This window comes from Callorhinus ursinus, unplaced genomic scaffold (genome assembly GCF_003265705.2).
Source record: "Callorhinus ursinus isolate GAN/ISIS: 27379988/994484 unplaced genomic scaffold, GSC_fseal_2.0 scaffold38, whole genome shotgun sequence".
In the NCBI taxonomy this organism is placed as follows: domain Eukaryota; kingdom Metazoa; phylum Chordata; class Mammalia; order Carnivora; family Otariidae; genus Callorhinus; species Callorhinus ursinus.
The window spans coordinates 5,709,897-5,728,472 of NW_027397100.1; the positions used below are offsets into that span (position 1 = coordinate 5,709,897).

Genomic DNA, 18,576 nt, shown 5'->3' on the forward strand with positions numbered 1-18,576 from the left:
GAAGCCAGGGCCACCCGCCAACACCGGGAAGGGCCCGGAAGGAAGCAGCAGAGCCTATACACAAAGCCTACATGTGGCTATAAAAAGGAGCCCTCCCTGCTTCCCCCTGGATGGGCCCGGTTCCTAGGAGGTGATGAGTGGGGGAGAGAGCTAGTACTTGTGCCTGGGCACACAGCCACTGCAGCCTCTTAAAGGCTAGCCAAGCACCACCTGGAAAGGAACTGGTGTTACAAGGAGAAGGAGGAGAACGTTAAGAGCTGTGAGGATAGCAAGCAGAGACTCTCAGAGCCCCAGCTCCGGGGACCACAGACTCCCCCAAAGCGATCAACTGCGTGTCCCCAATGTCTCCTCCCCCAGCCCCAGAGTATTCACAGAGGACCCCTCTCCCACACTTCTCTCCCTCTCCTGAGGGCTCCCTGTGGAGGCACCGGCATACCGAGCAAAAGAGCTCTGGGAGCAGCTGTGAGGACGCAGTGAGAGGCTCTACCTCAGGGGTGACAGCAGGAAAGCTGTGGCCGCAACAGACTAGGCTCGGGCCAGCTCCAGGAGGGGCACAGCAGGGAGACGGCAATTAGGCAGGGGCAGAGACAGGGTAACCCCAAGTCTGAACACAAGGTACCTACTGCGGAGAGCCCGGCCACACAGGCAGCAGTCCATCTGCCCCAACAGCAGAGCTACCGGCACCACTGCCCACGCCAAAGCCATGGAAATGAATCCCTCTCCAGCCTCTACTGACCAAAGCCTTCTCCGGCCTAGTTTGCCCAGTGTTCAGGCCCTGCACCAGGAGGCTGACCCAGAGCCACTGAGGCCATTCTCCAGAAACAAGTGGAGTGGCCTGTTGTGGTCACACACGTGCAGTGTAAGTGAAAAGCGAGCCTCAGTTGTTGTCTACAATGAGAGAGATCTGGATTGCTCATCATCAGAGCCCCTCACCTCAGCTCACCTGACAGAACAGCCTCTGGTGTGTGTCCCCCCCCCCCCAGCACCCCCAGGCCCTGTGATTATTTGTTCTGTCTGATGTCTTTTCTGGCTATACCTATCTTAACCTTTACGTTTTTTACTGGGCTCCACGGTGCTTGGCACGTCAGCAAATGCCAGAGTCCAAAGCCAGGGTAGCACAGTGGGGTCCTGCTTGTTCAGTGTGCCACAAAGGGCGCAAGATGGCCAGGGTTTGGGGGCTTTTTATCGTTGTTTTAAGGAAAGAGTAGCTATAGTGATAAAGCACACCAGGGTAGAGACCTACTACCACTGGAACAAGCCAGAGGTTGCAGTTCTCACGTCCAGCTTAGCAGGCCTAACACACAGCAGCATGCCCACAGTAAACAAGGGCAAATGAAGGAACCCATCGGATGAATGCATGTACTTGAGCTTGTCATCAAGGGTCCTGGAGAAGCCCTTCTCAGAGTACCTGGAGCATGGAGCCCCGGGTCCCCATCTCCCTGCAGAGGCCCAGGTGCGGTCGTCATCATGAGCCAGTCACAACAGGTCAGAGCAGGGCTCTTCTGTTGATCTGATCTAGCAGATCACCTGCTACCTTCACCCCCAGCAAGAGTGTGGGAAAGCAATTTGATGGGGGTGCCGTGGCAAGGTGAAGGCAGCACATAATCTAGACGGAGGGCCTAGGTCCAATTTGTCCATGGACAGAAGCCTGAGCTGGTCAAACAGCACATGTGGCCAGAGGGCAGAGTGGAGATCAGATCACTCTGCCCACATAAAAAAACACGCTGGTCCTACAGAAGTCTATCTTCTTGTCATTTTCTCAAGAGTGGAAAAATATCTCAATATTGTAGTGGGAATCAGAGATCCTAGGCTCCGATCCTGGCACTGCCATGAACTTGCCGTGTGACCTTACCTTGGGGCCTTGGTTTCTCATCTCTAAGAGAGGCCTAACCATTCTTGTCCCCCTTTGGTTCACAGAGCCGTGGTGGCACTCAAACAATACCACGGATGAGAACTCTACTGCACTGGGAGAAATACCGAATTTCCTCGTGCCCCAGTCCTCTGTGTACAGACTCAGGGAGGGAACAAAGAGCACAAGCAGGAAACAGACTTCCAGCCCGGGCTGCCAGAGCAGCAACCAGTGGCCACACTTGGTGGGCGAAAGAACTGGAGCTCTGCAGTTAGCGAAAGCGAAAACAAAGGGAACAAATACTTCTTAAGTGCCCACAAGTGCCAAATGCCGTGCAGAGCCCTTTCACATAAAATCTCTTACTCTCATATACAACCTCATTTGGCTACTGTAATATACAGCTCTGTGAGGAAAAAATTACCTTTACAGCTGAAAATCAGTTTCAGATAGGTTAAAGTTACTTGTCCAAGGTCACAGGAAGAGCTGAGACTCGAACCCAAATCTGATTCTAGCCACAAATTTTCAGTCCTATGGAGCCCAATTATCAGTGGCCGCTCCAGGCCACTCATCACCTTGGCTCTGCCTAGTCGTGTCATCTGTTACCACATTGCTCCCAAAGAGGTCCCTCCAGGGAAGCATGGGCACCACGCCTCTCTGAACGAAGCACTCTGTACGGAGCACCAGCACAGTCCCCTCCTCCTACCCCGCCTCCATTTCTCCCATGACCCTCCTCAAAGCCCCCACTGACTTCTCCAGTTCTAAGGGAATAAAGGGGGGGGGGAAGTCTCCTATCCCCTAATATCAGGCCTTTGAGACAGTAGGCCTCATTTCCCCCCTCTAACTTAACCATCTCTGACCTCTTTGAAGCCACATCAGAGGAAAGGGCACAGAATGGGAAGAGATGCCATGAATTAATAAAGACTGACAGGAATAGTGACAGGAGAGGCAGAGACAGGCCCCATCATACTGAGGGGGTAGCATTAAAGCACTTCCTAGAGGAGTGCCTGGGTGGCTCAGTCGGTTAAGCATCTGCCTTCAGCTCCGGTCACGATCTCAGGGTCCTGGGACAGAGCCCCATGGGCTCCTTGCTCAGCAGGGAGTCAAGTTCTCCTCTCCCTCTGCTCCTCCCCACCCCTCGTGCTCTCTGTCTCAAATAACTAAATAATCTTAAAAAAAAGGGGGGGGCACCTGGGTGGCTCAATTGGTTAAGCGTCTGCCTTCGGCTCAGGTCATGATCCTGGGGTCCTAGGATCAAGCCCCGTGTCAGCCTCCCTGCTCAGTGGGGAGTGTGTTTCTCCCTCTGGTCCTCCCCCCAACTCTCTCTCTCTCAAATAAATAAAATCTTTTAAAAAGAATAAATAAAGCACTTCCTAGAAGAGAGGGGTCTCCAATCAATGTGTTCAGATAGCATTTATCGGGGCAAGGCACATAGAAATAGGCCAGTATGATACCAAACAGCAGCTGCTTTCAGCCAACTGCTCTGTCACCTTGCAAAAGTCAGCAGCAGGAAAGAGCCCTGACAACAGCGGGCTGCTGAGAGTTTGGTGCAAGAGAATGGGTGGGCCTCCTCATCTCCCAATCAAAGGGCCTGGTGGCCAGGCTCCAGCCCCTCAATATGACAGGTACAATGGTTCCCTTCAGCTACTGGGTCCTCCTGGGGAACTTAATCCTCATCCTCCTCGTCAGAGCTCCCACAGCACCACACTCCATGTGAAGCCCTCTATGAAGATCTTCCTCAATCGTCACAAAACCCCTTATGAGACAAATGCAGTTTGTTACTATATCCCCCTTTTGTAGACAAAGAGCCCAGAGAGAAAGTCACACCTCAAGGTCACAGAGCAAGTAAGTGGCACAACCTAGGCAGTCTGAGTTCAGAACCCAAATGTTAAACTACTGTGCTCCACTGGCTCATCCCTCCAGACCCAGCCCCCAACCCTCCACCGCTGCTTCGTCCCTGTCTGGCCTCACCTCCAGAGGAAGTCCTACCCCCGCTCACCAGCTCTCTCCTGCAAACTGTAGTAGCTTTACTGGTTTCCCTCAACCTCTCCGAGATAAAATGCAAGACAGCCCCACTTCAGCCTCTGCTGACAGGACAGAGCAAAACCCAAGAGCATGGCACCCTGTGGCCCTCCCTAAACTGCTCCCAACCAGCCCCAGCCTTATCTCTACCACATTAAATGCATACCTGAGCCCTGCACAGGGATCGCCCTTGTTCAACCCGGGCACAGGCAAGTTCTTCAATCAGTTAAGGCACAGCTCACAGGTCACCTGACCCCCACCCCCAGAAGCCTTCCCTGGCTCTCTCCTGTCAACCCCAGCTCACTAAGCAGAGCCTGCTACTCTGCACCCACAGAGCTCTTGGTATAGACCTTTATTATGGTACATAGCACACATGGTTATAATTACACGTTCCCAATTCTGTCTCTTCCAGGAATGTGGGAGTTCTTTAATGGCACAGTCCATGTCTTAACTCACCCTTAGTGCCTAGCACTGGGCAAATAGGTGTTCAAACAATATTTACTGAATAAATTCCCCTCATTCCAAGAGACTACACAAAACAAGGTTAGTGGCCAAGATCTCTGGCCACTGACTCAAGCCTATGCATCTGTGTGTACACACACACACACACACACACACACACACACACACACACACACAGTATCTTGAACCCAAATCGGACTGAGTCTAAAGCCACAAACCTCCAGTTACTGTGGGTCAATTACCAACTGCTGCTCATGTCCATTCCTTATCCCTGGCTCTGCCTAGAATCTTGTCACCTGTTACTATACTGTTCTCAAAGACAACCGCCCCCAAACAGGGCAGCATGGATGCTTCCCTGAACAAAGCACTCCACAAGGTGCACAAGAACATACCCCTCCTCCAACTGTACCCCCACTTCTCCTAGAACTCCCCTCAGCTGGAAATGTGTGTTGGGGGGGCAATGTCGGGTGTGCTCAGCTTCTCCAGTCATTTGTGAAATAGGCCCCTTTCCTAGGTTCACAGGAAAGAGAAAGCCCCAGCTGGACGGGGGGCCTGGCAGAGCTGGTCTGGAAACACATACATCAGGGCAAGCCTCGGGTGCTGAGGAAACACTAAGAGGTCTGACTTCCCCTGGAAAAACTACACTCAGACAGGAAATACACAGGCAGGGATGGCTAGCTCTGGAGTTCCGGACACATGTTCTTGCCCCTTTCCCATTAGGAGCAATCAACCAGTACAAAGAAAACCCCCATGACACCCGGCCTGCCTACCTCAGGCACTTCAGGCCCAGTCGGCAGAGCAAGCCTCGTGGTCTGTGTCACCAGCCTGACAGCCACAGAGGTCGAGCCCCAGTCAAGTGGTCCCATTATCACCTCCTCTCTGAGCCTGACTGCCTTGTCTGAGAGGTTTGCTCTATTCTGCCACCACTACCTCCCCACCCCATCAAAGGTACAACCAGGAATTATCATTGTCTGTTTGTTTCCCTGGGGGCAAGGACCTGTTTTCATTCATCACTTAAGGAGGTCTAGCATCTAGAAGAGTAGGGAAGAATCAAAGTGGAAAGCATGAGGCTCCAAAAGTCCCCACAGATGAGCATGGCTGTCATTCAAAGCCCTCCATGGAGCCTCCATCCAGGCCATGATGCCCACAATGACCCTTGACTGAACCTGCTCACCCCAGAAAGGCATCAGAAGGAAAAGTATGGAGCCAGAACCTAGAGGGGCTGAGGGTCAAAAATTTCTCCTTGGAGGAGCAAAAGAGACCACTGGGTATGGAGCCTGAGGCAGGCCCACTGGCAGCACAACCCTGGGGATGAGAGTCCTCTTGGGATGGCCAGCCAGTCAATGATTGGAGAGCTGGGTCCAGCTGAGACTGTCACATACTAGCACTATCACCCCATGGCACAATTCACTCCCTGTATTTCCATTTCCTCCTCTGTAAAATGGGGTGGGACTCCAGACACAGCCCCCCTACCCAGGACCCTTGTGAAGATTAGCCAAGAAAATATGATGAAAAGTCTCTATAGCACTCAGCAGGAAGTCTGTAACTGCTTTGTATTCATTTATGTATCTGTAACATAAAAAGCCAAACATCAACCTGGTTCCTGTCACATCACCATGACAACTAGTACCAAAGCACTCCCCCACCCCTCTTTTGAGCCAAACTACCACTCTAGAAATCAGCACATGTCAGCCCCAATTCACAAGTGGCAAAGTGAAAAGGCAGGGAGTTAGGTCGGAATGAGGTCTGATGCATGAGTGCTGTGCATTTTCATTGAACCACAGCATCCATCCTTCAGGTCCACAGACACCCTGCGGGTAGCAGAAGCGCCTCTCTCCTTGGCCGGGCTACAAGCACTACATGGAACCCTGGCAGAGTCAGCAGGAAAAGGCCAGATGGCAGGGGACACAGCTGGCAGCCCAACCTTCCTCGGAGCCTGCAGAAGGGGGCTGCAGGGATCAGTACCCATGAACAAGGTGCACCACGAATGGGCAGAAGTGGGGTAGCTTCAGCAAGAGGCTCCACTTACAAGGTGTGACCTCTACACAACCATCTGCTAGCATTTTTACTCAGACTCCTTCAATCTGGGCCTCTAAAATCAAAGGACCAAGACTCCTATATTCTTTGCCTACACTCCCAGCTGATGAGATCACTGAATCTGTACCTCTCTAGCTGACCTACCCCGGGGGCCGAGGCCATTGGGTCCTCTGCATTCCTGTCACCATCCCCTGAAGACCTGACACACCATGGACAAGACTCTTCCTTCTCCACACACCTCCCTCCTGGTTCAGGCCCCAACTTACAAATAAGATAGTCACACCCAGGAGTCAGATGCGCAAATCTCCATAGATTTACTCCATAAATTTTACTCTGTCATGTACAGTGCTATATACGATAGGTGGGAGGGTGAGGAGATGGGTTGAAGCAAAACAAAACCATTTCCTCCCTTTTTCAGGGTAGTGATCTAAGTGAAATGTGAACTTGGTTCCCCTCCTCCTCCCTTTCTATCCCCTCAGGCTCTCCTACAGCCACACTCCACCACCCTCAACACTGACAGTCCAGGATGGAGAGCAGTCATAGTCTATTATTTCTATCATTATTAAAAACAGCTTATATTTATTAAATGTTTACATCGTATCAGGCACTGTGCTAAAGGTTTTACAATTCTCATTTAATCTCCAAAGCAACCATACATAGTGTATATATTACCACTGTTTTACAGATAAGGAAACTTAGCTCAGAGAAAAATAAGTAACTGGCCCACAACTAATATATGGGCTTCAGATCCAGCCTTGCCTTCAACCACGGTGCTGCACTTACTGCCTGCTGATCACATGCACGGTTTGAAGTGCAGTCTGTTAGGAAAAGATGAGATGCAGGAAATCTCTATCAGGGAACCTCCAGCCAGTGCCACCAACTGAGTAGAGCACAGGGAGCACCATAAAGGCAAGGAAGGGGCTGTGCCTGGAGTCTTGATGCCTGGGTGTCGTCCCCAGGACTATCTGATTCCCTGCGGTGTCTTTGGAATCCAGTCTCTCAAATCACTAAATTTTCTCTCGATAGCTGACAGGGCTGATGGAGGCAGAGGAAGGCAGCTGCCATTTCTAAGTTCAGCAGCCGTATCAGGTCCGGAGTTCGTAGCTGAGGATGGCGGCCTCACCACAAGACTTTCCTTCCTCTCAATCTCCTCACCCATCTACACACATGTACACCATAGCCAAGGAGGCCTGCAGGACCCTCCCCTGGGGTGTCACTTCCTGACCCCCCGCCTCCACATGGACCTGGTTCTGACCCTGGCTCTAACACCAGTCTCTAGGGGAGTCCTTGCAGAAAGCAACCCACAACCTAGGGTTGCAGACACACTACCTCCCACACTTGAAGGCGGGGGTATGGAAGGCAGAGCCGGGTGCCCATCCGGCCACAGCACAGGCATGCACTAAGTGGCATAACACTCAAAGATCAGGGGTTTCTCAAAATCCCCCAACTCCCTCCTCCCAACTAGACCTGTCCCAAAGCAGCCAAGCTCAGGCCTGAGAAGGCAAAGAGGCAGGAAACCAAAAGTAGCTACTCCCAGCTCCCTGCAGCCATGAAACACGGGACGCAGGACACAAAGGGCTTAGACCCCAAACTGGCTGCACAGTCTTGAAAAAAGTACCTGACTCCAAGGCACTGAGGCTGGCCTTTCTGGGCCAAGCTCTTGAGAATGTGCTTCCAAGGGCAAGGGGAGCCTGGCCCCTTTACCAAGAGTCCCTGTCCTGGCTCTGTGTCTGCCCATCCACGCAAACCTCTAAAATTCAGCTTCAAGACAAAAGCAGCAGCGGGAAAAAGCCACTGCCTTCTCTCAGGCTTTTCCAAACCAAACAGGACCACCTTCCACCCTCTCCCCAAGAGACAGATGAGTAGGCCTGGCTCGGATCCAAAACCAACCCTACCCCAACATCTAAGTTCTACTCAGGGAACCCAAAGGTTCCTTTGCAAATAGAGCCCAACCCGGGGGCCCAGAAAGTTTCACCAGGCCTACTCCTTTGGGAAAAAAGGTGGTGGGCGGTGACCGTCTGGTCTGGCCGGATTCTGGGGCTAGGCGGGTTGACGCTGCCTGGGCTTCCCTCGCCTCGGTCAACCCCACTCCCGGGACAGGGGGGACCCGATGCCTGCCCGCCGGTCTCCAACGGGCTAGGATTTTTAGGCCTCTGGGCAAAGCGCCTAGTACACTCCCCCCCGGGAGGGGGGGAGGGGGTGTCCTGTCAGGTGACTGAGGACCCGGATGCCCCCCGCCCCCGGTGACCACCGGGGACCAGGCGGGGGCGGGGCCCTGAGGCTGTGGGGGAGGGCCCGAAAGTTTACCCAAGTCACTCCATCGGCGGCCTGGGCGCGCGGGAGCCCAGCGCGGACTCCCGCGGCCCCCGCGCACAGCGGGCCCCGGGGAAGGGGCGCACTTACTGGCCCCCTCGATCTTGTCGGCGCCACGGCTCCACGTGATCTGCCGCGTCTCCAGCTTGACCTGGAAGGTCTTCCGTTCCGGCCGCTGCGACTTCTTGGAGTAGAACAAAGTCATGACGGTGCCCACCTCGAGGCTGCGGCAGAGGTGCAGCACCTCGGCGTCCGAGGGCGCGCCGGGCCCGCAGCCGTTGGCACAGGGGGACGCGGCGCCCGCCATGGCTTCTGCACTGGGGGTGGGGGTGGCGGGAGTGGAGGGGGGGCGGCGGCGGCGCGGCAGCGCAGGCCCGACCGGCGGGAGCAGGAGGCGGCGGCTGAGGCGGCCGGCGAGCGGGCCCGGCGGCGGGTCCTGCGGGCGGAGACGGGGCGGGGCCTGAGCGGGAGGCGGGGCGGCTCTCAGGTCCCGCCCCGGCCCGCGCGCCGGGAACAAAGGCGCCCGCGCGCCCGTGGAGAGGACCCCCGCCCGCCGCCCTCCGCGCCTGCGCCCCGCGACCCCCGGACAGGCCCCGGTCGGGGGCGCGGGACGAAATGGAGGCGGGAGCGCGCGCGCCGCTCGCGGTCAACCAGCTTGTCGCTCCGTCCCGCACAGCTTCCTCACGCTGCCCCGGCCGGCCCCGTCACGCGCGACAGCCCCGCGTCGGCCCGTCAGTCAGTCGTACACGCACAGGCGGCCGCCCAGCCCACTGTTCCGTACAGGCCCAGCCGCAGCCGTTTTCTCAACCTCGCTCCCCGCGCGGCGGCCGGGAGAAGAGGCGAGGGTGCAGAGCGCCTCCAGGCCCGCCGGCCGAACCCGGTTACCTGGGCGGGCTGCCCGGCGGAGGGAGCCAGCCAGGCCAGGCCAGGCCGGGCCGCCTCACACCCGCGGCGGCGGCGGCGGCGGCGGCGGCGGCGGCGGCGGCGGCGGCAGCAGCGGCTGCGGCGGCGGAGGCGGGTCCTCTGCGCGCCCTCTCCGGGGAGGGGCGGGGGCGGAGCAGCCTGCGGATTGGCCGGTGGGCTCTGATGGACAGCAGGCATGTCCCGCCCCTCCCTCTTGGCAGCGCAGGGCTGGCCTTCAGGCCGCTCCTGCGACGGCCGGGCTCCCGTCTGTCCCTCCCTTGCGGCCGGTGTGGCCTTCGACAGACCCGTCATTCGGAGAAGCCCCCAGGCCTGAGCGTCCGCTGTAGGGCCTTTAGACCTGTGGCCCCCGGTGGCCTCCATCTCTGTGCTTCTCATCAGCCACTGCCCCACCTCATGCTCCGCCTCCACGCGCCCCTCTTGCAAATGCTTTCCGGAGCTTTGGTTTTCGTGGCCTAATTCCCCGTGTTTTCCTCCTGCCTCTCCGGCCGCTGCCTTTCAACCCCAGAAGTTCCTCTTCCTCTGGGCTAGGTCCTGAGCCAGTTCCTAAGGCGACCCGAACTTTCGCATGGCTTCACCCCAGACCCAGGCACACGTAGCCCCAAACCTGTATTTCCCCGGCATCCCACTGTCTGTTCCACGGCCCCGCTTAACATGAGCGTCTCACCTCCCTCCTCAAACAGCTCTTTCCGCAGTCTTCACTTTCTCGGAACATGGCACTAAGTCTTCTAAGGTGCTTGGGCCAAAACCCTTGGAGTTATCCTTGATTCCTCTGTCGGCCTCAGCCACCCAGCAATCTAGCAAGGCCTTTTTGCTCTACCATCGGCTATCTCCACTCCACCCACAAGCCTGACGTCCATCTTGTCTCATCCAGACTATTTACTCTCCCTGATCTTGCCTGCATCTATTCATGCTGTAATCTTTAAGAGGAAATTAAATCGCGATCCCCTACCTCCGGCCTCAAACCCTCCATGACTTCCCACTGCACTTAAAATCTATACTCCCTCCTCTCCCAGCTGGTCCTGTATGGTCGGGCCCCTTTCTCTCTCTCCCTCCTTGTCTCTCACCACCTCGCCCTCAACCTCCATGCTCCAGCCACAAGGCCTTTTAGTGGTTATTTGAATAATTCACATTGTCTTCTTGAAGCCATCCCCTAGACTTGCCCCTGCAGTGTAGCTGCCCCCGTTCACAGACAAACTGAAGACACCTGTGGTCACAGTGGAGCCGGTCTGACAGATGTTGAGTCAGGCAAAGCAGGACAACTTTTAGAGGCTAGAGGCCCAGCAGAGCACTCAGCTGATGCCAGAAAAGGACCCAGGTGTCAGGAATTCGTGAGTATATGAGTGTGTGCTCAGACAACCTACCCGCTGGGTGGTGACTCGTGTCTGGGGCTGCCTCTGACTTTATCTTGCTGCAGTGGTAATTTGTGTGGGTTTGTGTTTAGATTCCCTCAAGTGTGGCCCCTAGGAAGCTGAGAATCCAGCATGAAGCTGAGACTTTTGTAAGCTTCAGCCACCTGGGGAAGGTGGAGTGATTGAGATGGACTGCCACCTAGTGCCCACCCTTTAAAGTGGGAGGGAGGGCACAAAAGTTGACCCAGTGCCTGGCCTAGCACTACAAGGCTTACAGGTGTAATCACACCTGATCCTCATAATTACCCTCTAATCAGGGATTACTGTCCCCAATTTACTGATGAGGAACCTGAGATTCAGATAAGTTCTGCAACTTGCCCCAAGGCCACACGAGTAACAAGTGGGAATTTGAACCCAGGTCTGTCTTGAGTCCATGCTTTTTTTTTTTTTTTTTGCTTCACAAGAGAGCTTTAAGTTGGTCCTGGTGGTCAGCAGTCAGTGGGCACAGAGGCTAGCTGGCTAGTCATTACAGGTGAGGGGAGGCCCTCCCTGGGCATGGCTGGCCCTGGGCACAGGGAACTTCACAGAACGTGAATGCTCACAGAGTATGGCTTGGGCTGCCTTGGGCTTAAAGTGGTGCTGCCCCTGAGCTGCCCCGTGCTGGACCTTAGTGTCCTGGGTTGGGAGAAAAAGAGAAATCCAGCACCAACCGTCCAGGGATTCAGACATTAAACAGATAAACGGTTATGTAGGGACGGTTGTGATGGCGGGTAGGGAGGAAGAGCACAGAGAGCTACCGATAAAACATGAGGGACACCTACTTTAGCTCTCTTTTTTTTTAATTTTTTTTATTTTTTTACTTTTTTTTTTACTTTAGCTCTCTCTTAGTAGAAAAGGAAGACCTCTCTAGAACTCAGCAGAGGTCTACAGGATGTGAATAGCTGGCCAGGTGAATTATTAGAGGTGGGTTGGAAGAAAGTACTTTCCAGGCAGAGGTAACAACATGTACAAAGGCTCTGAGGCCAGAAAGAGCTTAATGAATGTAGGAATAAAAAGGCTAGAGTTTTATTAAGTGAGGGGGAACACGGCAGGTGATGAAGCCAGGAAGACAGGTGGGGACTGAATGGGGCCTCTCTATGCTTATCTGATCTTGTCCATTTGTCCTGGACACCCCCTGCAAAGTGCTACAGTCCTCACTGAGCTTCTTGTGCTGACTTGGGCAGCCTGCAGGCTGTGATACACTTTTAAAATTTCTGTGTCTCCATTTTCTGAGAGCTTTCTAGCACGCAGACTATGTTTCCTTGCTTTTTGCTTTTGCCTCCAGGGCTAGGCCCCCAGGGGCTCCGGAAATCTCTATCAACAGGAGCTCATGTTTTCAGTCTGCTGCCAGGCCCTTAATCAGAAAAAAGGCCCCATTTCCTCCTGGGACTTCTGAGCTAGCATCTCAGGCCTCAGGTGCCTCCCTCCACCAAGAGAGATTCAGGAAAAGCAGGGCATGCAGAGGGTGTGGCTGGTTTGGGCTTCCCCCAGCTCAGCATATATATGGGTACGTGGGTGTTCCTGGCAATGCATGCAGCTGAGCTGGCTTGGAGGGAGCAGCCCAGAACCCACACAAGATACATGCCCTGACATCACCCAGACTAGCCCTGCTTGGGCCTGTTTCTGTCAGCACTCGTGCTTCAGCATGCCCCGGCCCACCCCATACCTAGGTGTGCCTGGATTCTGAGTATGGGTCCCAGCTCAGATGCCCCTCTGGCCCTGTGGGCCTGACCTCATAGATGTTTATTTATCGAACACTTAGAACAGCACTTGGCATAGAGTTAAGCCCTATATAAATATAACTGCTTTACCCACATTTGGCTCATTTACTTATTACAGCACTATGAGATAAGTACCCTTATTATTTCCAACCTACAGATGAAAAAACTGAGGCAGAGAGAAAGAGACGTGCTTCTGGACACACAGCTGAGAGATGGCAGAGATGGGGTTCAAACCCAGGCAGCCTGGCTCCAGAGTCAATGCTAATGTTGCCTTCCGTGTGGGTATGAATTATTTCGTTGTGTATTCTCACCCCTTTCCATAATACCCCTACATGATGTTTTCTATTTTTAGTTATAGATCTTCCTTGCCGTATGATGGGGTTACATCCCAATAAACCCATCATAAGTTGAAAATATAGTGTAAGTCGAAAATGCATTTACTGTAATTGAACATCATAGCTTAGCCTAGCCTACCTTAAATGTACTCAGAACACTAACATTAGCGTATAGTTGGGCAAAATCATCTAACACAGAGCCTATTCTATAATAGGGTGTTGAATGTCTCATGTAATTTACTGAATACTGTAGTGAAAGTGAAAAACAGAATGGTTGTATGGGTGGAGTGGTTGTAAGCGAATGGGTTATTTACCTTCTTGATTACATGGCTGACTGGGAGTCATGGCCGTTGCCCAGCATCACGAGAGGGTCGCACTGCATATTACTGGCTGGGAAAAGATCAAAATCCAAAGTACAGTTTCTACTGAATGCATATCGCTTTTGCACCATCGTTAAGCTAAAAAATCGTGAGTCAAACTACCATAAATCAGGGACCGTCTGTATTTGATTAAATGTCACAGATTAGGTTCTTTGGGAAGCAGACTCGGTGGCAGAGGCTAGTGTGCAGAATGTTTGAGAGGGAGGGCTCTTGGGATCAACACTGTGGGAGAGAGAGAAGGAAACAGGAGGGGGCACAGGGAGAAGTTAAGCTGTGATGCAGGCCTGGTGACAGCCTCAGGCAACCTCCAGGGAGCTGTCGTCTGGGGCTGGCTTGAAATGGCTGGGCCTTCATAGTCCCACTTCAGTCAGCCCTGGGAAGAGCAGAGCCTCAGTCACATGGCTCTCTGGAACCGAGGCGATCTTTGAGGGCTGACAGGTCTCCCAGCAGCAGGGGCAACAAGTGCTTCCTTGAAGGAGAATCTCTGTGCCCATCTCAAATGTATTCCATTCCCGTCCTTTAAAAAAATTTAGAGTATTTAAAACAAAGGACAAAAATATTGCATTGTAGAATTGGAATAGGCTATTATAAGAAGGAGGAATATAATACAGTTAGTATGGCTTAACATGACTGTTGTTACTGAGAATCAAATGTGGCTGAGCTTCCTGGTAGCCAAAGCAAAAACTTTTTATTCTGTTAACTGATTCCCCGGGGGAGAAAAATTTTCCTGGGGTGCAATTATAAAAGATGTTTCTCATATGGACACTTATTTGATTGAGATAATAGAGAATGTTCCCAACAGATACGCGGTTTTCTTTTTTTTTTTTTTTAGATATGCAGCTTTCATTTGTTCCTGGTAATGACCTTGCATGAATATAGAAGGGATAATATAAAAGTATAGCTCAATGAAGCCCCTTCCACAATTGAAAGTAGGCAGAGTTATAGGCTTACAGTTTTGTTTCCTCGTACCATTTTCTTTAAAACTGTTCTTTAAAATTTTTGCTTGGTAGTTTCTTATGTTCGGTGTCTGACCAGCTCATCTCTGAGTTTGAACTGGCTAACCTGTACCTCTGTATACAGCTGGTACTTAACACTCACCTCAGTGCACCTTGAGCTCCACCCCACAACCTACAGTTCAGGCTCTTGACCTCTGGCCCCAATATCTATCTATGGCTCCAACTTAGTTGTTGGATCTCACGCTTCTTCTTCTTTTTTTAAAGATTTTTCTTATTTCTTTGAGAGAGAGAAAGAGAGTGAGCACGAGCATGGGGAGGGGCAGAGCGAGAGTGAGAAGCAGACTCCCAGCTGAGTGGGGAGCCCACGTGGGGCTCGATCCTAGGACCCTGGGATCGTGACCTGAGTTGAAGTCAGACACTTAAACGACTGAGCCACCCAGGCACCCTGGATCTCACTTTTTAGGTCATGTTTTTCTGCTTCCCTTCGTACCTGGGATGGACCCTGAGCCCCTCCAGAGCCTCGTGTTTTCAAGGCAAAACCAGGCCTGGCCCAGCCACTGCCAGGACTTCTCTCTCTGCAGACTCTACTAACCCTTTGCTGATGGGCTCTTGTAGTGGGCTCCAGGTGTTGTGGCAGGAGAGCTGGGCTCCAGATGTACCTTGTTCAGGGAGGTGGGCAGGGTTACTATAATTGTTTCACTGAAGTAAGAGAAGGGGAGAGCCCTTGCTAGCCACTGGCCCAGTCCCAGGCTTACCTGCGGTTTTTCTGCTTTCTCTTTCTTTCTTCCAACAAACTCTCCTGATGCTCCTCTATAGCAGGAAGACAGCAGAGATGAATCAGACCAAGTTCTCACTCCACTTGTGGGTAAAGAAATGCCAACAGACGTTTGTCAACAGATGACAATTCAATGTGATAAGGCCCCTGGAGCACTGAGAAGAGACACCTGTTGGTAGCTGTGAGGGTAGAGCTAAGTGAGAGATAATGTGTATGCCTGGAGATATGGCAACTCCCAGTATAAGGTGATCACTTGTTTTTGCAATAAGGGCACTCCAGATGTTTTGTGGCTTCTTTGCAACTAAAACAGAAACATTTTTAGAGACACATGATTCAAATGGCCAATATAAGTTTATTTAGTTAAACATATTCTAAATCACATATTTAAAACAGTATACTTATGAATATTTATTTTTCCTACATTCACCTTTGCAGTAATAAACTTATGTTCAAATTCTCTATGAATCTTTGATTTCTATGTAGTTGTCACCAGGAGAGCTACTTTGAGTCATCTAATATAATTTCTGAAAGCACATCACCTTCACTGCTTTCTAAGTTTCAGAGTACTTTTGAAAAATCAGCTTGATTGAGTAACTTACACAAAAAAAAGTGGACCCCTTTTTAAGTGTAAAGTTTGATGAGCTTTGACAAATGTATGCCCTCATGTAACCTCCACCCTATCAAGGTACAGGACATTTCCATCACCCTGAATCTCAGTGCCCCTTTGTAGTCAGTCTCCCCTGCCCTCTCGTCCAGCAATCACTAACACACTTCCCATCACTAGAGTAGTTTTGCCTCTTCCAGAATTTAATATAAATGGAATCAAGGGGTATGTAACCGTGGTCTATGTTCAGCATGTTTTTGAGACTCATTCATGTTGTTGAAGAGAATACTTTTCGAGTCAGTATGTGATGCCATTACTAGAAATCTTAATCTAAGCATAATTACCTTTTGTGTAATATCAAAACAACTTTCATTTCTTTCATAGGTATATATTAATGATCTGCATAATAACTACTTACTGTATTGCACTAAAAATTATATGGAAAATTTCAAATGTATGTAAGTGTAGACAGGATAGTATAGTGAACTTCCTTGTACCCATCAGCCAGCTTCAATTATTAACTGATGGCCACTCTTTTTTTTTTTTTTTTAAGATTTTTATTTATTTATTTGACAGACAGCGAGAGAGGGAACACAAGCAGGGGGAGTGGGAGAGGGAGAAGCGGGCTTCCCGCCGAGCAGGGAGCCCAATGCGGGGCTCGATCCCAGGACCCTGGGACCATGACCTGAGCCGAAGGCAGACGCTTAACGACTAAGCCACCCAGGCGCCCCTGGCCACTCTTGTTTCATGTCAAACTCCACCCACTAACCCCTTCCATATTATTTTGACACAAATCTTAAGTCTGTTTAAGTATGTGTTTTGCTGAAACTGTTAAAATACACACACGTATGTGTGTGTGTGTGTGTATATATATATATATATATACACACATATATATACTATCATACTATTGCCAAGCCTAAAAAAAAAAAAATCAATGCTGTCTTGCTATTAAAGTTACCTTTAAGAGGCTTGTTTATATGTAATACTTGGGATTGTGAGAAATAATTACTAAGTCTGTGGTAAATTTCTTTGCCTCCTTGTTCACTGATTTTGTCAGGGGACTACTTATAATCGTCCAAAACTAGCTTGACTGAGGTCATTTCAGGGTAATGTCTTTTCTCCAAAAAGTGCTTTTTGGTTCAAAACAAGTTGAGAGAGCATCCCATTATATGAGGGATTTTGTAAAGACTGAAATAAGTAAACTCTTTTCTGAGTTTAAAAAAAAATTATAAAGCTTTTTGCAGGAGAAATACCTGTATTTGATGTATATGGCATTTAGGAGGTGATTTCAGAGTTGGTAATTTACTGGATGTGGAGGTAAGAGAAAGGAGTGAAGGATGGTGGTGGCCCTAGACTCTGGTTGAGGGGCAGAGTGCATGGTGGTGTCTTTCCCTGAGATGTGACACAGCCCAGTGGCCGCGGAGTAGTTGGTACTGAGCTCAGTTCCAGAGATTTGAGATTGAGTAGCTTGGGGACATGTCCTGCAGCTCCAGCATGGGTCTGGAGCTCAGGAAAGGGGCCTAGGCTGGAGATGGGAGGTCTGGGAGTTGTTGCCCTCCTGTGCGAATGAAATCCACTAGCCCCTTTCTTCTGTGCAGAGGAGAGAGCCACAGAGCCAGGACCAGAGAGGGGAGATGACCAAGATGCAGCAGCCTGAGAGAGACAGGAGTAAAACCAGGAGAGGGTGCCATCATGGAAGCTAGAGAGAAGTGCTTGGAGAGGGAAGGGCTCACATGTTGTACCATTCCATTTGTATGTATGTCCACCAGAAAAGACTAATTTATAGAGAAAGTAGATTAGTGGAGGCTGGAGGTGGGAGTGGGGATTAACTTTAAGTGGGCACGAGGGATCTTACTGGGGAGGATGATATACATAAACTGGTTTATGGTCATGGCCATAGCCCTCAGTAGTTACTAAAAATATACTTGGAATGGGTGGATTTTATGATACGTAAAATGTTTTCAATAGAGCTATTAAATGGAAGAGTGGTTAAGTGTCCAGCACCACAAAGAACTTAAGATACAAAATGCAGAGCCCATTTGTTAGTTTGGTCATTCATTCGTTGGTGACTGTGGTCAGAATGGAGGGAGGATTGAGTCAAGGTGGGACAGAAGCCGGTTGCAGCGGGTGGAGGAATGACCCGGCAGGGCGGGTGACTCACTCCAGGCGCTTGTACGTAAAATGGGAGACGGAGGGGGTGGTGGCTGGAAACGGCTGGGAGTTACAAGACTTTTTTCATTTTTTAAATATGACATAGGCCCAAGGTGGATTTGACAAAAAAATGGACATGAGCTGCTGAGCAGATGCAGGGGGTAAGGGAAAGAGGAGCCAAGCAAGCACCCAGATAACCTGGCACATGGAAACCATCCCACTTTGCCCACAGCTGGACTGGAGCATCACAGAAAAGCCTGTTAGGAGGGAGTTTTTCAGACTACACATCAGGCTTCTGCTTCTGGACAAGGCTGAAGTGTGAAGAGGGAACCAACCTACTGGAGTAATAAGCAAGGGGGTGGGTCTTCTCCCAACTCCGTTCTCAAGCATTTTTCGGGGCCTGTCCTCTCTGGCCCTCACATACCTGTCCAACCTCTTCCCTCATCCCCACTGGCCGGGTCAGCTTCCCATCCTCTGGTTTGCTCTCCCAGGCCTGCCACCACCAAGGGTGACCTTCACGATTTTTTTTGACCAGGATCTAGTTGCTGTGCTCCTGCCCTCAGAGGACTTGTGGGAAGATCCCTGCTGGAAAAGGTAAGCAGGAGTTTCTCCTCATCAGTAAAATCTTATGCCTGCAAGGTCTCCTGCCCCTAATTTCT

At 51.4% G+C, this 18,576-nt stretch overlaps 2 protein-coding genes and 1 long non-coding RNA gene across 6 annotated transcripts in view; 1 reads left to right on the forward strand and 2 right to left on the reverse strand.

The window, feature by feature from the left end:
• The window catches only part of PLCG1 (phospholipase C gamma 1), a 34,448-nt gene extending 25,366 nt beyond the window's left edge, over positions 1–9,082 (reverse strand). The window contains exon 1 of one of the 2 annotated variants that reach the window (XM_025875593.2): positions 8,771–9,082. In XM_025875593.2, coding sequence (XP_025731378.1) covers positions 8,771–8,987 — 217 coding nt within the window. In that variant the 5' untranslated portion in view covers positions 8,988–9,082. The remainder of the gene's footprint in view (positions 1–8,770) is intronic. The other variant, XM_025875594.2, reaches the window with a different exon arrangement.
• Positions 9,083–9,759: 677 nt separating this feature from the next.
• LOC112827085 (uncharacterized) lies at positions 9,760–18,495 on the forward strand. 2 transcript variants are annotated; one of them, XR_012374676.1, is made up of 3 exons: positions 9,760–10,932; positions 12,871–12,995; positions 18,024–18,495. It is a non-coding gene; the product is annotated as an uncharacterized lncRNA (long non-coding RNA). The 2 variants fall into 2 exon arrangements; XR_012374677.1 differs by having other exon boundaries at positions 9,761–10,932; positions 18,150–18,495.
• The window catches only part of TOP1 (DNA topoisomerase I), a 96,599-nt gene continuing 91,550 nt past the window's right edge, over positions 13,528–18,576 (reverse strand). The window contains exons 21-22 of one of the 2 annotated variants that reach the window (XM_025875595.2): positions 15,140–15,242; positions 13,528–13,945 (exon numbers count right to left, since the gene is read on the reverse strand). In XM_025875595.2, the coding sequence (XP_025731380.1) occupies positions 13,823–13,945; positions 15,140–15,242 (226 nt within the window). In that variant the 3' untranslated portion in view covers positions 13,528–13,822. The other variant, XM_025875597.2, reaches the window with a different exon arrangement.